The sequence below is a fragment of the Pelophylax lessonae genome, assembly GCF_965119305.1.
Source record: "Pelophylax lessonae genome assembly, chromosome: 6".
NCBI lineage: Eukaryota > Metazoa > Chordata > Amphibia > Anura > Ranidae > Pelophylax > Pelophylax lessonae.
Window position 1 is genome coordinate 268964253 of NC_138773.1, and position 22140 is coordinate 268986392.

A 22140-nucleotide genomic window follows, 5' to 3' on the forward strand; every position below is an offset into this window, starting at 1 on the left:
CCTCAGGAGGAACTCTTGGCTTCCATGGAACCCTGGTTGAGAAACCCTGGCTTAGATAAATGATTACTATACAGGATTTATAGAGCGCTAACAGTTTGGGCAGCGATTTACAACGTTAGGGCAAATGGTACAATTACAATACAACTCAATACAGGAGAAATCAGAGGACCCTGCTCCTTTTGTGCTTACAATCTAAAAATTGATTTTCTTATCCGACTAATCGGGAGAGAGAGGAAGAATTGATCTGTACTCAACAACCCAAACTATTAACTGGACAATGGGGAAGGGGATTTCAATCAATGATTGGGAGTTATTGATGGTGGCTCTATTTAACCCCATGCAACCCCAACATCTGATTAAATGAAATGCAATTGTATCCATGAACCAAGCGTCTTGGGGTACAGATGGATGCAGATTTCTGCCTTGGCCCAGTTAAATCTGATCGGAAGGGAAGATATGGTGTAAGTGGATATTTAATGGGATATATTAACTGGATATGGATGGCCACCATTGGAGGATACAGGCAGTAGTAAAAACCTGACTGGGGTTCCAACCTTCAATATTTAAAAACGTAATACATAAATGTGTGTGTATGTAATATCATTTTTTTATTTTTTAAGCTGTATAAAACTAGATAGATTTTTTGATCTCTAAAAGATTCTCTAAAAAAAAAAAAAAAAAAAAAAGTGTTTTGATGTTTTATTGGCTTTCATTTAAAAAATAAATAAAATAAAGTAAAACCCTTTATTGTGTGTATATATATATATATATATATATATATATATATATATATATATATATATATATATATATATATATATATATATATATATATATATATATATATATATATATACACACATTTTTTTTTTAATTAAAACTAGAATAAAACATCAGAGAAGTGGATATTGTGGTGTCATGCTGAGACTTGTAGTTCTCCAGGTCAGTACAGATTGCCCTCCCTGGCTGATCTCTTATAAAGCGGTTCTGCAGCAGTTGTTGCTCTGCTCTGTCAGGTGATCCCCCCCCCCCCTGCACCCTCCATGCAGCCGCCCGCTCTGAGCACAGGAAGGAGGTGATGGCTGCACTGTGGAATGTATGGTATGCTCGCTGGAGCAGACCATTCCCAGCCCAGGGGGGAGTTCGGATCACTCCACCTCCATGTCATTCCGGAGTAGCGGGGCGGGCTGTGTCTCTCTACCCCGGGTAAACGTCCCCTGACTTCTCCTCCGGCTGCAGCCTCCCGGTCCCCGCCGTACAAAGCACCGATCCCCCCCGGGGCTCCTGGTCCTGCGGTGCTCCCCCCCCGTCGCCTAGTCTTGGTTTGGTCCGTGGTAGGTGGGATCGGCTCTGCGGGGAAGTCTCTGGCAGATCAATGAATTCTCTTTGATGGCAGAGTCGGCCAATTGAGCGGAGCGCCAGGCAGAGGGCATCGGGAGGAAGAGCGAGCACCGGGGGCGAGCATCGGTCGGGCACAGCCGGGGTGGTGGGCGCTGTGTAGCCCGGGACTGGCCGGCCACCGCTGGAGAGACCGGAGCGGACTTTGGGGAAACTTAGATAGAAAGTTACCTTCATCGCTGCCGGAGGACGGACGCGGCCGGGGACCCCACACCGGAACGGGGATGATTTTTCCAAGTAGCAGCAACCCTGTGAGAACCCCGTATAGGAAGCAGGTGAGAGATCTCCCCAACCCGCCCCTCCCGATCCCCGGGGACCCCCCAACCCTCCCTCCCTCCTTCCTCCCCACCCGATCCCCGGGGATCTGATGTCGTGGCTGCACAGATGTGTTCTCTATAGGGTCCGCCTTTGGCAGAAAGACATTCTGTCCTGGGAGAACTACAAGTCACAGGGATCTGATGGGATCTAGTGCTCTTGGTAGACGCAGGGATCTGCTCTCCAGATGTGATCTACTCTTGGAAAAGTCACTGGGATCTGCTGTCCAGGTTGAACAGATGTGATTTGCAGTTCTGTATGGGATCTGCTGCCCTGGTGGCATAGATGTGATCTGGACTCCTTTGTAGACACTGGCATCTGATGGGATCTGCTCTCCTGGTTGCAGAGATGTGATCTAGTCCTGTAAGAGGCGATGGGATTTGCTGTCCTGGATGCACATGTGTGGGCACAGGGATCTGATGCCATGGGTGTACAGATGTTCTGTAATAGGGATCTGATGGTCTGCTCAGCTGCTTGTTTAGTTGTGATCCTGAGTCCTTTCTAGGCAAGGAGATCTGGTGGGGTCCTGGTATTACAGATGTAATCCAGTGTCCTTCGTAAGTAATGAGATTTGATGGGGTCCCGGTTGTACAGATGTGATCTCTGTCCTTTTGTAGGCAATAAGATCTGATGGGGTCCCGGTTGTACAGTTGTGATCCAGTGTCCTTTGTAGGCAATAAGATCTGCTCTCCTGGTTACACAGATGTGGTTTAGATTCCTCCTATAGCACAGAGATTTGATTGGGGGGTCTTGGTTACATTTATGTTGTCTGGGCTGTGCATATGAGATCTAGAGAGCAAGGGATCTGCAGTAATTTCTGTGCAGATGAGATTTAAAATAAGAGTTCTAGATATAGATCTGCTGTCCTGGGTATACAGCTGTGATCCATTGTCCTGTACATGAGATATGTGATCCCGAGCTGGGCAGATGTTTTCTTTCCTGTGGTCTGATGTCAGGGGCACATACATGTAAAGCCATTGCTTGGAGAGAGGGATGGGACTTGGGTGCCAGATGTGACCCTGTACTGCCCCAGTGGAATCTAATGAGATTTAATGCCCTGGCTTCACAGAAGTGATCATTTTCTTGTATAGGAGCAGGAATGACGACTGTGTTCAGGATCTGATGGGATCGAATGTTCTTTTGATTTGGGTGGGCACAGAGCACTCTGCTGTCCTGATTGCACATGTACTGTCCCATTTGGACACTGGTGGACCCGCTGCTCCATATGCATGTAATGGATTTATTCCATGTGATGGACACTCAGCTGAAGGGATCTTCCAATGTCCTGGAGTGCATGTGGGATCTGGTGACTTTGTATAGGAACTGGGGTGGTGTATGGGTTTTACCCTATACTGAAGATGAGATGTATGTCAATGACAGATGTGATCCTGCATAGATGCAGAGTGATCGGGATCTGATGAGATCTTAGCTGTGGGAAATATAGGGAGGGAGGCTTTTGGGTTTGAATAATGCCTACGTATTCATGTATTGTGTGTGTGTGTGTGTGTGTGTGTGTGTATGTATATATGTGTGTATATATATATATATATATATATATATGTGTGTGTATATATATATATATATATATATATATATATATATATATATATATATATATATATATATATATATATAAATTAGTGTGTGTGTATATATATATATATATATATATATATATATATATATATATATATATATATATATATATATATATATATATATATATATCTCCATATTATCTCTATCGATAGATTTTTATTTTTTTGTGTGACGATGACACAGTTTAACTCGGTTGTATACAGAAGTAGATTTTTAGTACAAGTACTTTAAGTATGGAGCTGCTTGGAGATCCTTGTAATCCAATGTATGGAATTAGGATTGATCACTAGGAGCTGAATATCCTTGGCTGCATAGGCGGTGGATGATGTGTGATCTGATCTCCTTAATGTACAGTAAGGAGGGGGTAGGGGGGTTGTTCATTGCATATTATATCCTGGCGGTATGATTATACATGCAGGGTAACTGGCACTGTGACCTTGTGTATCACTCCAGGCAGGGGGTGGGGGGGTTGAGGGGGTGCGGCTGATCTTTGGCTTGTCATTTACATGATGACATCGGTGACCCTCTCCAGCTGTTGAGACCTTTTTATTCATCCAGTGATCCTAAATGTAAAATAGATCTATCTCTGTATTAAGAGAAACAGAAATTCTGTTCATTTGTGATCACAAAATTCATTAATTTTAAACTCTCTATTGCTTGATCATATTATGCGATTGATCCATTCTAATATTTCTTCCTAACGATCACACATCTACCTTCAGTCCTGGAGATGTAAAGCCTTTTAGAGGAACTCTGGAGGATAAAAGGTTTAATTGGCAGTGACGAGATGCTTACTTGATAAAAGCAGAGGATATCTCTCCTGATTTCATACAAATAAAGAGCCTGCAGCAAATATTTGAACCCGTCCTACAATTGTATCGATGTATTTTCCTTGTATACAAAAACAAAAAAAGTGAAAACAAGTTTTATTTATTTTTTTTGCATTTTCATTAGGTAAACAGAAATCTGTTTAATGTTTATCTTTAAAAATAAAATAGCCGGTGTTGACAATAATATGTACAGAAGATTTATTTATTTTTGTTCCTGCGTATTACGTAGGGGTTTTCTTGCTTGCGTTCATTCAGCTCAACAAAGGAAAGCCATAAAAATGCATTGTATCTCTCACACCCTGCCTTGCTGCACTCTAAAGGACAAATTGTTAGTGAAGGTGTACTGTAATATTTCACTCCACCTGTAACTCCTAATTAAGTGCTTCACCTTGGAAGTTGTGTGTCTGTGTTATATTTGTTGTCAGCACAGCACAGGGTGTTAGCAGTGAAATACATACCAAAAAAAAAAAAAAAAAAGGGTGAGGCCTCTTAGTGGAAAAGAGCTCTTCTCTGTGCGGATGTGAGTTTTCAGGCCAATCTCGAGCAATTCTGTTGTATGCAGATAAGATGCTCTGTATGGCTCATTCAGGGACCTGGAAGTCATTGTGAATCAGCAGCACATGCATACACGCACTCTCTCTCTCTTCCGTATTTAATTCATTCAGAATGCAAAGGCAGAAATAAATGCCCGTGTATCATCCTGACATGGTATTGGTGACATTGATCTAAAAGCTTCTTTTCTCAGCTCTTGGCTGATGATTTAGGCAACATAAGAGGCAGACAACTGGCTTCTGCTTGGAGCATGTCGCCTTCCCAGTTTGCGCAATCACACAAGATCGAGCAAAAACAGATCTGTGATGCTCTTAGATGTTCGGGACAGCACAGAACAGATCTATTTGTGTCTACTCTTCGCCCAAAGGTGTGAGTAACCCTGTGAACCCAGTTTGTGATGAGGATCTGGGATTGCAGTTCTTACTTATGAATGGGGAAGTCCCAGTATGGGCTGGTCATAGACTATCCATGACCAGCACTTACTGGGAATTGCTCGTTCATGATCGTCCAAAAGGTGTGGGTAAGCCGCTGAACCCCGTTTGTGATGAGGATCTGGGATTGCAGTTCTTACTTATGAATGAGGAAGTCCCAGTATGGGCTGGTCATAGACTATCCATGACCAGCACTTACTGGGAATTGCTCCTTCATGATCGTCCAAAAGGTGTGGGTAAGCCGCTGAACCCCGTTTGTGATGAGGATCTGGGATTGCAGTTCTTACTTATGAATGAGGAAGTCCCAGTATGGGCTGGTCATAGACTATCCATGACCAGCACTTACTGGGAATTGCTCGTTCATGATCGTCCAAAAGGTGTGGGTAAGCTGCTGAACCCTGTTTGTGATGAGGATCTGGGATTGCAGTTCTTACTTATGAATGAGGAAGTCCCAGTATGGCAGTGTTAATTTCGTCGACTAAAACGTTTTCGTCGACTAAATTAACACAATTTTAGTCGACTAAAATACGACTAAAACAATTCCGATGACTAAAATAACTAAAACTAAAATGGCATTTTAGTCTTAAGACTAAAATACGACTAAAACTAAAAATGGCATTTTAGTCTTAAGACTAAAATACGACTAAAACTAAAATGGCATTTTAGTCAAAAGACTATAACTAAAACTAAATCGAAATTTGCTGCCAAAATTATCACTGGTGCATGCTCAAAGCTTAATACCATAAATAACATATTAGATTTTTCACTTCCGGTCCAGCAGTAGTATATGAGTTTGGAAATTGTAGAGAAATGCTTAAATAATGCATTACAAATTGAACGACACCCATTCGATTATAGATGACTAAAATGAGTTATAGTCGACTATAAAATGTAGGATGTTTTAGTTGACTAAAATGTACTGGAGTTTTAGATGACTAAATATGACTAAAACTAAAACACTTGCAGAAGACTAAAATAGGACTAAAATGGCATTTTAGTTTTAGTCCCAAGACTAAGACTAAAACTAAATTGAAATTTGCTGCCAAAATTAACACTGCAGTATGGGCTGGTCATAGACTATCCATGACCAGCACTTCTTACTGGGAATTGCTTGTTCATGATCGTCCAAAAGGTGTGGGTAAGCCGCTGAACCCCGTTTGTGATGAGTATCGGGGATTGCAATTCTTGCCTATGAATGAGGAAGTCCCAGTAAGTGCTGGTCATAGGCTGTCCATGACCAGCACTTCTTACTGGGAATTGCTCGTTCATGATCATCCAAAAGGTGTGGGTAAGCCACTGAACCCTGTTTGTGATGAGGACCAAGGATTGCAATTATTTCCCATGAACAAGGGAAAATGCGGGTCATAAGCTCATACTGGTTAAGTCCCTGTCATTTGTATGCACTGGCTGTCACTGCCACCAATTGGCCATGGTTGGTGATGACCTTGGTGGAGCATCAAGAAAATGACCAAACTTCACTGTGTAGAAGGAAAGGTGGTAACAAATCTTCCATAGATGAACTTGCAGGAGGATCATTATTGGAGGCTGGGCATGAGTGGGATGTGGCATCAACCTTGGATACAGCAAGGGGGGCCACAGGGAGGGTGGGTATAAGGCAGGTGTTTGGCCATGGTCCCCCACCACCTGCACCTCTCACCAACTCCCCCCACCCCTGGCAAATGCATCTGCAGGGGGATGTTAGTACTGCCTTTCATCTCTGCTGACATGGCAACCACTTGGGCCTTATCACCCCTTTCCTGGGGATGGGGGGGGTCGGGTTGTGGGACCTCGGTTGGTTTAGAACCCATCAGTCTAGTGGCACCGTGCATTGTGGCTGCTTGGCTGCCGAAAACTTTGTGAAACAGATTGTGCTTTACTTTAGTTTTAAAGCTGATCTCTGGGGAAAAGAGAAATCCTCCGGCACAGCATTGGGGCTCCCCCGGTACTGCCTAAGGCAGGGGTGGACAACCTATTATGGAATCCAGGAGCCGATCTGTCAAATCCAACAGCCAGCAAGGGCCTTTTTTATTTTGGAGCCAGCTCCTATTATCCCTATTCTCAACAACTAGAGAACTTCATAAATTGGGTACCAACATTGACTTCTGGGATTTGTCCAGTCCGGGCCTAGGATATCTGTTAAAAGGATTCTTGGAATCGTAAAGGGCCATACACACTATAAGATTTTCTGAAGACTTTTTTCCTTCAGATTTACATTTTCTATGTAGTGCAAGGGCCTGCCAGATTGCATACAAATTGAAAGTGTTTAGGTTTGACCTCATATTATATGGTTTTGGTAAATCTAAAGGAAAAAGTCTTCAGAAAATCTTATAGTGTGTATGGCCCATTATTCTTAGTTCCTGCATCCTTCGGCGGTCGCAGGCACTTTTGACCTCAAGTACAATGCAGGCCTTGAATTGTTTGTGAGGATGCTGAGAGTCCGCCCACATGCAGGAGCGTCAGGGAGAAAAGTGCAATGGCTGCTGGGGGGGGGGGGGGGGGGAGACTATACTGATAAATGAGAATTTTACCCATTTGCAGTACAAAGGATTCTTCTTTCCTGGAGTTCAGATTTAAATATGTTAGTACTAAATTTACTTGTGTGTCCCCAATTAAAGTAGATTTCCAGGATAAACCAAAATAGTCTTAAAAATCTTCCCCACCCCCCCCCCCCCCCCCCAAATTCTTAGCTGACTAACCTATGCCAGAAAAATGTGTATATTTGCCCGCACCATTCTGATCACATGATCCAGCTCCCCTGTGTAAGTCAGCGGCTGCTGCAGGGAAGAGGAGGGAGCACAGCCAACAGAATGGCCCTAAGCTTGTGTGTGAGAAGTCGGTGATCCAGATTCACCAGCCAATGGCGAGTGCTCTCTTCTTCCCTACAGCCATTGCTGGCTGACACTGGGGATCATGTGACTTGACCTGAGCAAGCTGAAATGGGGTAAGTATACAGATCTTTCTTACACAGGCTAGTCAGCATAGGTATTTGGAGGAGACATTTTTGACGACTAGTTGGATTTATCCTGGGATTCTACCTTTGACTACTTTCTGTCTATAGAGCATATATAGATGGCCTTGAGAGCAAGCGGTTATACCAGGATCATTGCTGGTCATGATCCTGGTTGATGGTTGTCGTGTTTCTTTTTAGTTTTTAAGCCCAGTGATAGACTTGTATGAAGTCGTGATCCAAGCCTAAAGGCCCGTACACACGTACCGATCGTCGGCATACAAACGTCGGTGGACGAAGGATCTGCCGATTGTACGCGTGTTAGTATGGTGCCTCCGACAGATGTCTGCGCACAATCCGCGGACAAAAGTCTTTCGTGCAAACATGAAAATATTTGTATGCCGACACCAGAACGGACGATTGTTCGCCTGTCAGTACACAATTCGGCCGACAGACCGCAGATTTGCAAGACTGGGCATGCTCAGAAAATAGAAAACACAGGGAAAGTTAACCATTACATGACATCACTTCTGCAGTCGGCGGACAAAATTCTTGTGCTGTCCTTGTGCTGTCTTTGCACTTTTCAGCAGACACCGACATCCCGGGGAGAAAAGAGGAACATTTGTAAGCCAACCATCGGTACGTGTGTACGGGGCTTTAGTCTGCTATAAATGTTTGGGCTGGCTGCCCAGAGAGAAGATGGAGGGCCATTCATTCCCCCAATGTGACAAATGAAGCTGATTGGCAGCCTTGGAGGGCAGATGAGGATTTTAGGGGTTAATTAGACCCCTGATCTCTCCATTAGAGTATTCATGCCTTGGGGTGGCAGTAACATTTTAATGTAAAAAAAAAATACAATTCAAAAACTTAAAGCATCCCTGTATTTGCGCACAAATGCAAACACATGTGGGTCCTGCAAGTGTATGTAGATGGTGATTGTACCACAAGTAAGGTATCATCATGAATGTCAGCGTGAGAGCAATAATTCTACCACTAGCCCTCAGGTTTAACGTTGAATTGGTAACCTGTAAAGGCTTTTAAAGCATTGCCTATGGATAATTTTAAGTACCATATTTTGTTGCCATTTTACAGACATGTGCAAGTTTTAAATATTTACTTGATGTATCATTTATATTTTTTTTAAAAATGTGGACATTGTATTGTTTTGTGTGCACCAAAATTAAATTGAGTGTATATTTTCCTGAATATAACGTGGCATACAAGAATCGCAACAGCCAGTATTTTATTCTCCAGGGCCTTTGCTTCCAGAAAATGTTTGTGGGTTATGAGTGTTTCTCCTGAACCTTCTCTCTCCACTCCCCCAACATTGGCACCCAGCCCCATGCAGAGCCTTCCAGAATTTCAGTACACTGCTTCTTTTTTTTTTTATATATATATATATATATATCCAGGAGCCGATTTATATAAATAAATTGTCTTTATTTTCCCCATTTGGATTTTGGAAGAATTTGCTGGGCCCTGATTACAACTGTCTATTCAAACTTACCTTTTATGTACCACAGCTATAAACATTTGTATGTAGATGAAAGAATTGTCTGTATTCCCTATCGGTATAAAGCATGGGGTGATAAATGCAGACCATTGCTGGATCTTATCAGCCATTTTAGGTTAAAGAAGGCTTATCTGAGGCTGCCTGCACCGTCCTTCAATGGGATTACTAGACAGGAAGTCTTCTCTTTGTAGGAAATTGTCCGACTTCAATGTTTCTAAATGTATCCTTGTTTCTTCTAAGCCTGGAGAACTTTTATCCATACTTCTTTTTTTTTTTTTTTTTTTTTTATGCTGTTCATTGCTCGTACTTTTTTCTAAATAAAGATTAACACTTTAATAAGATGTAGATCGTGACAGAGTTGTCACCCTATGACAGGAGGTGCCTGAACTAAGACCCTAATGGCAGGATCCTTAAGTTGCAAATTAATGACATTATATATATATATATATATATATATATATATATATATATATATATATATATATAATTATGTGTGTGTGTGTGTGTGTGTGTGTGTGTGTGTGTATATATATATATATATATATATATATATATATATATATATTACAGTAAACCCCCGCACCATCGCGGTTCAGTTTTTGCGGTCCCGGTATATTGCGGGGGTTTTTTTTTGTAATGTTATATTACTATATAAATCATTTAAAATGAAATATTTTTGTGTTTTCCATAGCTCTTGCTATGTCTCTCAGTATCTTTTATGTGTTTAAATGAGTTTCTATTGTTTTAAAAGTGTGTTTAAAGACCTTTAAAATGCTTTTACACGTACAGTGACAGTAAAAAAAAACATGCCTACAATGCATTTTAATAGGGTTTTTCTATTTTGCGGAATTTCACTTTTCGCGGCTGGGTCCGGAACGTAACCCCCGCAATGGAGGGGGGTTTACTGTATATATAATCTAATATTTTTTTTTTAGAAGAAACCTAGTTTTAATCAGAGATAAGGGGTACAATGGACATAAGATTTAATTGGCCGGCCAACATTAGTCCTGATTAAATTTGTAATACATGTAGCTGGTGACTGAATATCTGAAGGATCCCACATAATATTAGGCTGGTAATAGTGAAAGTGTTCTCCTTCCATATGCATAAGTAAGATTTACTAACCGACACCGAGTCTGAGCCTTTTATTGGTCAAGAATGTGTAATGTAACCAATAGGGCGGATGAGTAAACAAGTAAGCTTAAGTGATATTAGTAAGGTGAAGCTCATATAGGATTTGACCAGGTTGGCATCTACTTTACCCACCATATGTCTGTTAGGCCATTTTAAAACCTCTTGGACCCCCTTTATTTTTATTTATTTTTGATTGGTATAGTTTTACATATGGGTAAAGACTGGTAGGAATGCTGGATCTTGTGGTTACTCTAAAAATTCCTGCCTGTGGGTTGTTTGGCTCGGGTCTAAAGCTCCATCTTCAATGTACACATTAAAACTGTAAACTTTTATAGCTCTAAACACACAAAAAAGCACAAAGTGAATCCTTAATTATATAGTTTGATAGCCCTGTAATTTTAGGTCGTAGTACTGTGTGTGTGTGTGTGTGTGTGTGTGTGTGTGTATATATATATATATATATATATATATATATATATATATATATATATACTGTGTGTGTGTATGTATATGTATGTATATATATATATATATATAATATTGTGTATATATGTGTGTGTGTATGTATATATAATGTGTGTGTTTCATCATTCGGGGGAGTTAGGAGTGACAGGGCCGTCCTCTCCAATCAGCCTGGGAATAGCAGTGAGGCTTCTGGGTAATATTACGTCTCTTGTGGCTCTTCCAGGATCAATGCATCTGAATATTTTACCGGAGGAGTCTGTCTAACGCTGCTTTTTTACATTAGTGCGTCTCCAAAGTTGCACGATTTCCAGTGCGACATTGAAGCGTGACTTTGATCTGACTTTACGTTCTCTGTTCCAAAGTCTCATCAAAAGTCAATCTTGAGTAGTGCAGGAACCTTTTCTGAAGTCACAGTGACTTCTGTAGTGTTGGTAGGAATATGTCTAATAGAAATAAAAATTGAATTTCACATGTCTTGCGACTTGGGGTCTCACAAGTTGGATCCCAGGTCGCACAAGTGTGAAAGGAGCCAGTAAAGCTGTCACATGTTAAAAGGGATTGTAAACCGTTTCCATGTAAAACAACCCATTCAGTTTAAAATGGAAATGAAAGGTAAAACCTTTTTGTATGTATATAAAAATGAATTCTACTTTTTTTTTTTTTTATCACATTCCCTCTGTTCTTAGCTGCATAAAGAGCTAGAAGGAGAAGCAACATCAGCACACTGAGCTTCCCACTAAGTGGCGGGGAGGGGATTGGAGGATCATTGGAGGAGAGCAGTGGGAGTTCCCAGCATAGCTAGAGAACTGACCATGGTGTGTTCTGCCTAGTGTGGTCAGTTTTCAATAGGAAAGCAGATCGACTGGCAGGATCACCATGAATTTCACACAAAGGATGCAATACAAAGAGAACAGGACACTTTCTCATAAAAGTACATGGTACAGCAGGCACATATCAGGAATATGAAGTGATGGGGTAACAAATGCTTGAAGCAGGGATGAAGTGTGGCAGAGCAAGTTGAAACAATGTACACATCTCTTTTTGGTCTTTGTGTAACACTATAAATTAACTGCTGTTTGGTACTATTGGAAGCGTTTTGTATCTGGAGGAAAAATGCCAGAAATCCCTTTTCAGTCCTATGTTCTGTGTTTTTTTTGCCTGTATTATCAAGCACACATCAGCCGGTTTAGTTTTTCTCTCTTTCCTCTCATCCACATTCTCTCAGATGTGATGGTGTCACTCCCGCGCATGCACACGGGATTCATTGTCTTGCCACAGAGCCGTGCTGTAAATGCAAGCTGAGCTGCCCATGCAGATAAAACAAATGGCGACAGGCAGGGAGAAGGATTTATGGCTGAAGTGACCAATCGTCTCTTCTGTCCTAAAAATCCTATCTTTAATTTTTAAAGTTTTCTACTTTTAAGGTACATTGACTAGGCCTCTGATTTTAGCACAGCTGCAGTGCTTTCTGGATATCGGGTGCAATCACAAAAGGCCAGACTATGCAATGCATGCTTCTTCATAGGGAAAAAGTTTTGCAACAGTTTCTTCCATTGTTAAATCTGCTTTATGGATTCTTTTTATATATTTCAACAAAGGTTCAAAGATCCAGCAACATGCGTGCACTGTACATTGTATCGGTGTATGGAGAAGGTCAAAGGTTTGGATGAGAATTTTTGCCACAGTGTTTGATTTGTTCCATTTAGGAAACTAGAATTAGAACTTTCTTCTAGGTGGTTTTATATATATTTATCTCGTATAAATCTTCTTCTTTTTTTGCTCCACATCTTTTTAAACCGCATGTTGCATATTATAATTTCACACAAGGAGCTTACAATTCCAAGTCCCCTATCGAACATCCATACCAGGGCCAATTTGGACAGGAGCCATTGTAACCTACCAGCAAGTCTTTTAAGTGTGGGAGTAAAGCCCCGTACACGCGAGAAGAAATTCGGCCGGGAAATTTCGTCTGACGACCGATCTGTCGATTTTCGGATTGTAAGTATGGTGCTTTCGACAGCCGACTCCGACTTTTTGGCTGACAAAATCCTGATGTGCAGGCATTAAAATTTTTGTCCTTCGTCAAAACAACGTCCGATTTTCGTCTCATTAGTACAGATTTCGATGGGGAAAAATCTTATGAGCAAGACTGGGCATGCTCAGAGATGAAAGAACACAAAGAAAGCAATCCAACACATGACATCACTTCTGAAGTAGAATTCTGTCATACGGGAAAATTCGTGTGCAGTCTAGGCACATTCCAACCAACAGACACCACTCTGGACAAAAGACGGACGACCGGTCGGCGGAAATTCGTTGCGTGTGTACGAGGCTTAAACCGGAGTACTTGGAGGAAACCCACACAACCACAGAGAGAACATGCAAACTCCATGCAGATAGTGTCCTGATTGGGATTCGAACAGAGGACCCTAGAACATACATTTACAGAAGTGTACATTTACTTGCTGACCTGTGACCCTAATTGATTTTTGGTTTGTGTGGTGTGTTTTTTATATATACGTGTGTGTGTGTGTGTGTGTGTATAATATATATATATATATATATATGTGTGTGTGTGTGTGTGTGTGTGTGTGTGTGTGTGTGTGTGTATGTATATATATATATATATATATATATATATATATGTATGTATGTATATATATATATATGTATGTATGTATATATATATATATATATATATATATATATATATATATATATATATATATATATATATATATATATATATATATATATATATATATATATATATATAGCTCTAGGTCAAATGATGTACCCCTTAACAGTTGCCAATGTTTATCTAATAACCTTTTGATGTACCTATATCCAGTTATTTCAAAAACCCTTTGAAGTGTGTGCAGTTATTGGCACGAAGCTTGGAGTAGTTCCAGCCAGAACTTTTTGGTTCTGGATTAAATGAGAGAAGATTTAGAACTTTGGATGGGTTATTCCTGTTATCTAGGACTTCTCAAGGAAACTTTCTCCTAACTTCTGCTATGGTGTGAGAGCGGTTCTACAGAGAGAATGTAAGGGAAAAGCTGAAAAGACAGAAAAATGTATAATTTATTTCAACAGGACAGAGCTTTGCTAGCAGTAAAAACCCAACAGAGGCTGTTGTCCCCCAGATCCAACAATACAAAAGCTCCCTTCTTTTTTCCCTTTTTTTTTTTTCCTTTTTTTTTTTTTTCCCCCCAGACTTTCCTTCTCCTAGCATCTCTGGAAATCGCAGATTTTTTTCATCTTGTTTTCAAGACCAAAATAGACTCTCTGTATTTGTGAATGCTAATTTTAGATTTGATCTGTATCTTTTTTTTCTGCATTCTATTTGCTGAATAATTGTTTAACGTGTGTGGTGTATTTTTAATTTTTTTCTGTTACCAATAACTACATAAAAACACAGATCCAATCATGCTTTTGATTAGCTTGTTATATTTCTGGCTGCTGGGTTTTCATTTTCTTACAGGTGCAGGGAAGGTTTGGATGTTGCTGGTCCACGTAGAAATCTTTAGCTCGTCATGATGTATGGTGAAACGGTTTCCTGATTGTATTAAAAAAAGCGATTTTTAAAAATGTATTGTCCTAGAAAACTATGGAATAGAAATCTTTCAGTCTGTTCAATAAACTCTTTGATTTTTGTCTATGGTGGGCTATTTTGTGATTGTGGTAGCAGATATTTCACCATACCAGACGGAATGCTGGCTCCTGTATGGCTACCTAGAGAGGCTAGGAAATACAAATGACGTGTGCCTATTACTGGTATACACCGGCAATAAAGCACTAAACCTTTGCTGATCAGAAATATTATTATTATTATTTCAGGTACTTGTATAGCGCTGTCAATTTACGCAGCCGCGCTTTACATATACATTGTTCATTCACATCAGTCCCTGCCCTCAAGGAGCTTACAATCTAAGGTCCCTAACTCGCATACATACACAGTAGGGCCAATTTTTTTTATTTTTTATACAGAATCCAATTAACCTACCAGCATGTCTTTGGAGTGTGGGAGGAAACCGGAGTACCTGGAGGAAACCCATGCAGGCACAGGGAGAACATGCAAACTCCAGGCAGGTAGTGTCGTGGTTGGGATTCGAACCAGCGACCCTCTTGCTGCTAGGGGAAAGTGTATATAAATATATATATACACTGGCATACCTACTTATCGCTTGCTTCTTGCCCCCCTTTGTATGTACAGATGTTCTTTGCAACAAATTTTGGTTTAGTAAAATTTGGTGTCCATAAATTCTGCCTGCAGGGTTGCTTCGCTCCCTTTACTATTTCTGAACAGAATTCCCCAGAAATCTCAATTCTTAATAGGACTTAATAAAAACTGTGGTCAGGGGTGGTAAAACCAGGTGGTTGAGAGGAGGAATAAATAAAAAAATATATGTATAATATTATTATTATTATATTATTTATTATATTTATTATTATTGCTATTTTTATTATTTATTTATTTTTTGCCAATTTTTACTCATGCAAGTGAATGGAGCCTTGCAGCAATGGCACTGTTCAATGCACGTGGTTGTGGGGCAACATTTATAGGATTTAAAAAAAGAAAAAAAAAAAATGGGTGAGGAGGCGGCATATCTTCGTCTCACCACCTGGCAAATCACTTTAAAGAGGGGCAGCAAAGTCTGCAGTATGTGTAAACTTTGTAAGCCTTTGGGAGTGGCTTGGCTTGGCAGGTAGGAATCTGCAACAAAGGATGCTATCATTGCAATGCATTGACCTCAAAATTGTGTGTATGTACAATCCTATATGTCAATTAATGGCGTTATAAAAGTACCTGTAATAAATAAATAAAATGTGTATATGTATATTTCCTTTTTTTTTTTTTTTTTTTTTTTTTTTTTTTTTTGGCAAAGGTGAGTTCACTGTTAAAACGGATAATTATTCCACATAGGTGTTTGCTGATAAACCATCCTAGTAATAAAATAGCCATGGTCACTTCTGCTGTCAGTTTGCCTGGAAAGGTTTGCAGCATTTTTTTTCCCTGCTTTCTCTGAGCGTTTCCTTTATGTCAGGGATCAGCTTTTGTGCGTTTTAGTCTGTGTCAGGGATTCAGGCTCTTCAGAACAGATTGCGATGGGAACAGCCTTAATCCTTTCCTGGAATGCTCTTCATTACCAAAGACTTTCCGAGCCCTCGAGTCCTATCTGTTCTTTAGGATTTCCTGCCTTCCTTTACTGATACAAGCATGTGTTTTCTTTACCCCCCCCTAAGACTGAACTAATGGTCACAGTTCTGGCTTTGTCCAAATATCGGTTCGTAATGGAATACAAACCAATCTTTCGCTACAATTAGGAGTCATTATATTACTTGTTCTTTTTTACAGCTATTTTGCTTCCAAAATCCCCTGCCCGGCATCCTTGGGAGTGATTGAGGGGGCTTTGTACCATTGTGCAGATAATTTGGGCTTTCTTTATTAAAAGTGGGCAAAATTTAAAAATGAGTTCTCAATGTAACATAGTTGTATTATCTGTTCATCCTGTTGGTAAGACCATTGTGTGTGTTTCGTGGTTTGGGTTTTTTTTTTTTTTTTTATCTTTCTTATGAGACAAAGCAGTCCAGAGGCAAGAAAAGTATAACTAAAAACCCTACTTTCTTTTTTTCCTATTGTCTAACCCAGGGATCCTTAAACTACGGCCCTCTGGCTTTTGCAGAACTTCACATCCCATGAGGCATTGAAAAACTCTTGAAATTCACAGACTTGACTAGGCATGATGGGAGTTGTAGTTCCTGAACAACTGGAGGGCCATAGTTTGAAGATCCCTGCTCTAACCCTTTAGGGTAAAATCCTCTTCTCCCCTTTATCTCTATTTGACCAAATGTTTTTTGTGTTTACACGAACAGAAATGGAGTTGAAATCTTCCAATGGGGACACTAGTTCTGTCTACTCTCATAACGTCTAGGATTTCTTCCTTTTCTGTTTTTGACTATGGGACAAGAAGTTAAGGAAAATCTCCCCAATGGGACTCAGATGGCAAAAATGAAGTTGCAGTTTAGGACAAGCATTTAAGAGGCGCTTACAATGGTCAGCTTTTAATAATTTGGTTAAAACTTTTACCCAAAAGGCAAACAAATTGGTTCTAGAACTGCTAGACTAAGAATTTTATAATTTGGTAGTTGCTTATGCAAAGTCCATCCAAATCGGGGATCCTCAAACTACGGCCCTCCAGCTGTTGCAGAACTACACATCCCATGAGGCATTGTAAAACTGACATTCACCGACATGACTAGGCATGATGGGAATTGTAGTTCCTGAACAACTGGAGGGCCATAATTTGAAGACCCCTGCTCTAACCCTTTAGGGTAAAGTCCTCTTCTTCCCTTTATCTCTATTTGACCAAATGTTTTAAGTTTACATGAACAGGAATGGAGTTGAAATCTTCCAATGGGGACACTAGTTCTGTCTACTCTCATGACATCTAGGATTTCTTTCTTTCTGTTTTTGACTATGGGACAAGAAGTGAAGAGAAATCTCCCCAATGGGACACAGATGGCAAAAATTAATTTGCAGTTTAGGACAAGCAGGTTAAAACTTTTACCCAACAGGCAAACAAATTGGTTCTAGAACTGCTAGCGTAAGAACTTTATTATTTGGTAGTCACTTATGCAAAGTCCATCTAAATCAGGGATCCTCAAACCTCGGCCCTCCAGCTGTTGCGGAACTACACATCCCATGAGGCATTGTAAAACTGACATTCACAGACATGACTAGGCATGATGGGAATTGTAGTTCATGAACTGGAGGGCCAAAGTTTGAAGACCCCTGGTCTAAATGATCTTTTCTCCATAGATACAGTGGAAGAGTGAGCATAGCCACCCTACATTTTGGCCATCCACAATTTGAACTTTGACCAGTTCATCAGGAAATTTGCTTAGTTGGTGGCCCTTTTTGGCTTCTGCCCCAACAGCCTTCAAATAAAATCAATCAAACGAGTTGGGTTAAAAATTGCTGGCTGATCAGTGGCTGCATCCAGTCAGATGGAGCTGCTGTTCAGGTATTTTTAATGGCTGGCAGGGCCAGCTGTCAAAATACAATTGCCACAATAAGAGATTCATCCATCCGTACTTTGTACCATGGATGGAGGAATTGGTTCGATTTTTTTTTTTTTTTTTTACGACTGTTTGCAGGCAGAATGGGAGGAAAATGTTTTGTATGGGCAACTTAAAGTAAAGTTCACCTTTCGTAACATATTACACCCATGTTCAGGGATTGATCCCCCGCTGTGACAGCTGGAGGGGTTCTTATCTTCCCCGCCCAGCTGTATCACTGACAGGGCTATGTGCATTGATAACTACAAGGTCCGGCAGCCTTTGTGGCCGTTGGTTTGTAGTTTTCAATGAACTAATGCAGTGCTGTAGAGCGCAGTGGATGTTCATGCTTCCTGTCAGATTGTATTTGCTTGCCCATATGGGATGTACAGGGAAGCGGATACACTGACAGATCTGCAGGAGACCTGCATGGCACCAGTGATCTGCTGGTGTAATGCTTTACAGGCTCCAAAAAATGCACTATTTTTTTTTTATTTTCCCAAAAAGTTAACTTATCCTTTAAAAGATAGGAAGTACACTGACACATTTTGTCAGAATGTTCTGAGATGTGTCCTTGAAAGCAATGCTATAGATGGAGCCTGTTCCATTGTCTGCACTGCAGCATGTTTTTTTGTAAAGTAGCTCAGGTCTGTTTTTCTTGTCTGCATGTATGATGCATTTTCTTACGTTCTCAGCACCTGGTAGCAATCCTAAATAGTTTATTGCCCAAAATGAAAAATGCATGATGCAAAAAAAAACCATCAATGTGCACTGAAAAACTCAATAAGGCCCCTTTCACACTACGTCAGTTGTCATCCATTTTTCGTCAGTTGTTATCAGTTTTTCGTCAGTTGTTATCCGTCTTTCATCCGTTGTCATCCGTTTTTACATAGAGATGCATTGATGTCCGTTTTTCATCCGTCAATGGATGGATGAAAAACTGACAAACTGACAGCGTGTGTGAAAGGGGCCTAAAACCTGAATGAAAACGGGTGTGAACAAAGTAAAGCATTTCTAAAAAACAAAGCATTTCTAAAAAACAAAAACGAATGTGGCCATTATTTTATTTATATAATTAATTATAGCTATTCACTGGCAGTTGCACGGTTCTATACAAAATAGAGGGAGACAGTTCAGTTACAATAAAATTAAATACAAGAGGGATTAGAGAGTCTTGCTCCTTAGAGCTTACAAACTTATCGATTTGAGAGGTGTCTGACATTAAGGTCATTGGCCATTGTAAAAATGGAAGCTTGGGTCACCTATTGGAATATGTAAAAAAGAAATAGCAAAGCTGCCTGATTACATTTTATAATGATGAATGACACGAAGATCTTTTATGAATAAGTGTGAATTCATAAAAAAAAAATTTGGTCAATTTTTGCCTGATTTTAAAAAGTCGATATAGAGACTTTTAATCCATCCTAAATGGGGAACTTCAAGAGACTGAGTAGAGCCTAGCTGCCAGAGATGAGTGAAAACAAACTAATATACTGTATGGTATGCCATGCACAGGACACATGAACTGAGCTGCTAATTCAATCTGATCTCTGGGCACAAAAACTTTCATTTTTAAATATTTTCCTCAATAACCACAAAGCATGAAAATCCACCCTTTGTGTATAAGTGCCATCACAAACACAGATATTACCTTATAAAATGGCAGTGACATCACTGTGCTCTGGGTAGCCTGAGCAGAGCTGTGGGAGGGACCCAGAAGCTCCACCCACTACAGACAGCCTGCTGAAAACTACAGGAAGGGGTGGCGCCAAGACCAGTCAATCTGCACAACCAGAGAGACCTGCAGTGACTGGTCTTCATTACAGGAAACCCTGCAAATTTTCCATTGGATTTCTACATAGATACAGATCAATGGACCAAGCACACACAGATTCAACCAAGAATACACATGACTCTTGTATTTATACAATATTTGATTATTCCCAAGTATACAGTTTGCCAGTCATAATGCACACCTACGATAAAAACTGTGTTCCTGAGCTTTATTGTATAATTCCCAGTTTTTATTTACCAGCACATGAAATATGAAAAGATAAAACCAGCAATAACTCAGCCATCTCATACTATACCAGCATTTATCACCGTGCTCCAAAATCTCTTTAATGCTGATCATTCTTTCTTTTGAAGGAAAAGAGGGAGTGAAGCTTTTGTGTGCTGGCCACCTCCAGCCATTGACAAAATTGGGGAGATGATAGTTGCAGGGTCTGTGCTACACAAGTCAATCAAGGACCTGTCAAGGCTGGGTCTATGGGCTATAGGCCAGTTGAGGTGACTGCCCTAGGCTCACTCATGGAGGCACTGAGGCCAAAGCATCCATAGAAGACACTTTGTCCTCAGTCATGCTAAGCCCTGTGGGTCTTGAGCTCACAGGTTGCACAGCATTATCGGTTGGCCATCTGCACTGTAACAACCACTGACAATATATGGCGTTGCCGCCAGCATCCTAATAATGGGGAGGGGCAAAAATGGCACCTTTCCCCAGCAGGTCCCTGTAGAGCCACGAGTGGTAAGACCCAAGACTATGTAGTGACCACATATGGGGAAAATATTGATGTTCTACCAACCAGGGGGTGTGGATGGCTAGAGGTCCAGGTGCCTTACTGTAAAAATATCGATAGTGCACCTTGGGTAGTTACTCTGACATTTGTGAATCAAACTAAAATGATTTCATTCCATAAGACGGACAGTTGAGAGCTTTGCAAAGTTGCGAATATCTCTTGAAATCTGGATATATTCACTCCCTAGTTTTCCCCCATCTTGACTACTGCAACTCCTTCCTCACTGGCCTACCTTTACACAGACCACCCTCCCTTTAGTCCATCATGAATGCTTCTAGACTTGTTCACCTTTCTAACTGATCTGTGGCTGCTGCCCCACTCTGCTAATCCCCTTTAATGGCCTCCACTAGCCTAAAGTAAAACATTTAAAGAATGAACCACAACATACAAAGCCATCCACAACTCTGCCCCCAGCTATACCCCCCAACCTCCTTTTCAACAGATCACCCAAATTGTCCACTCTGCTCCTCCCAATACCTGCTGCTCTCTAGCTCCCATTTTCCTCCCATGCTCGCCTGCAGGACATCTCCGAACCTAAAAACTTCAGGGAAGCCTACCCCCACCTCCACCTAAAACTGTACCTTGGCAACCTCCATCAGTGACTGCGTCTGCTGAGTTATGCAACCCCCCCCCCCCCCCCCCCCAATGGGGCCCAAAAAAGTTGGCGTGTTGACCCAAGTGACATTATAAGCTTGATTTACTAAAGGATGTTCACTTTGTAAGGGAATTTATCTTGGTGAATACACTTTTGCAAAGAATATCCAATAATATGCAAGGAAAAGTGTTTGTTATTTGCACACAATTGGATAATGGAAGTCCGCTTTACCCCATTCACCAAGCTAAGGGAAAATTCTCTTGCAAAGTGAACCGCTTATTTGCCTTTAATAAAATCTATCCCAATGTAAATTATCAAAAGGGGGGGGGGGGTTTATTTTGTCTTCCCACAAAGAAACTCATGTACGTTTGAACTTCATGCAACAGGTGACAAGTGACACAACGCTCACCTGTAAATGGTAATGGGAAGATAATGGGATATTTCACACTTCAGAAATTGCAGTATCAAACACTCGGGTGTGAATGGGGGCCGTCCTCTTCTCTGTACACTGGCCATATACTAGGCACATTTCAGTTGGTTCCTGATGAATTTTAAGTAAGCTTACTCAATTTTCCCATCCCTAGGGGGGGGGGGGGGGGGGGGTCAGATTGATGTATATTTTCAACTGCAACAATGAGAATTTTTAGGTGTGTGTATGTATATTTTAAAAAAAGAAAAAAAAATGTGTGTGTGTGTGTATGTATGTATGTATGTATGTAT

The 22140-nt window shown here is 40.7% G+C and overlaps 1 protein-coding gene across 6 annotated transcripts in view; it reads left to right on the forward strand.

Moving 5' to 3' along the window:
* Positions 1-22140, forward strand: part of RBMS1 (RNA binding motif single stranded interacting protein 1) — a 532988-nt gene that overhangs the window by 281324 nt on the left and 229524 nt on the right. Inside the window, exon 1 of one of the 6 annotated variants that reach the window (XM_082261036.1) lies at positions 1322-1673. The exons of 4 other annotated variants lie outside the window; for them this stretch is intronic. In XM_082261036.1, the coding sequence (XP_082117162.1) occupies positions 1623-1673 (51 nt within the window). In that variant the 5' untranslated portion in view covers positions 1322-1622. Of the gene's footprint in view, positions 1-1321; positions 1674-22140 lie in introns of those variants that run through there. One more of the 6 variants, XM_082261037.1, reaches the window with a different exon arrangement.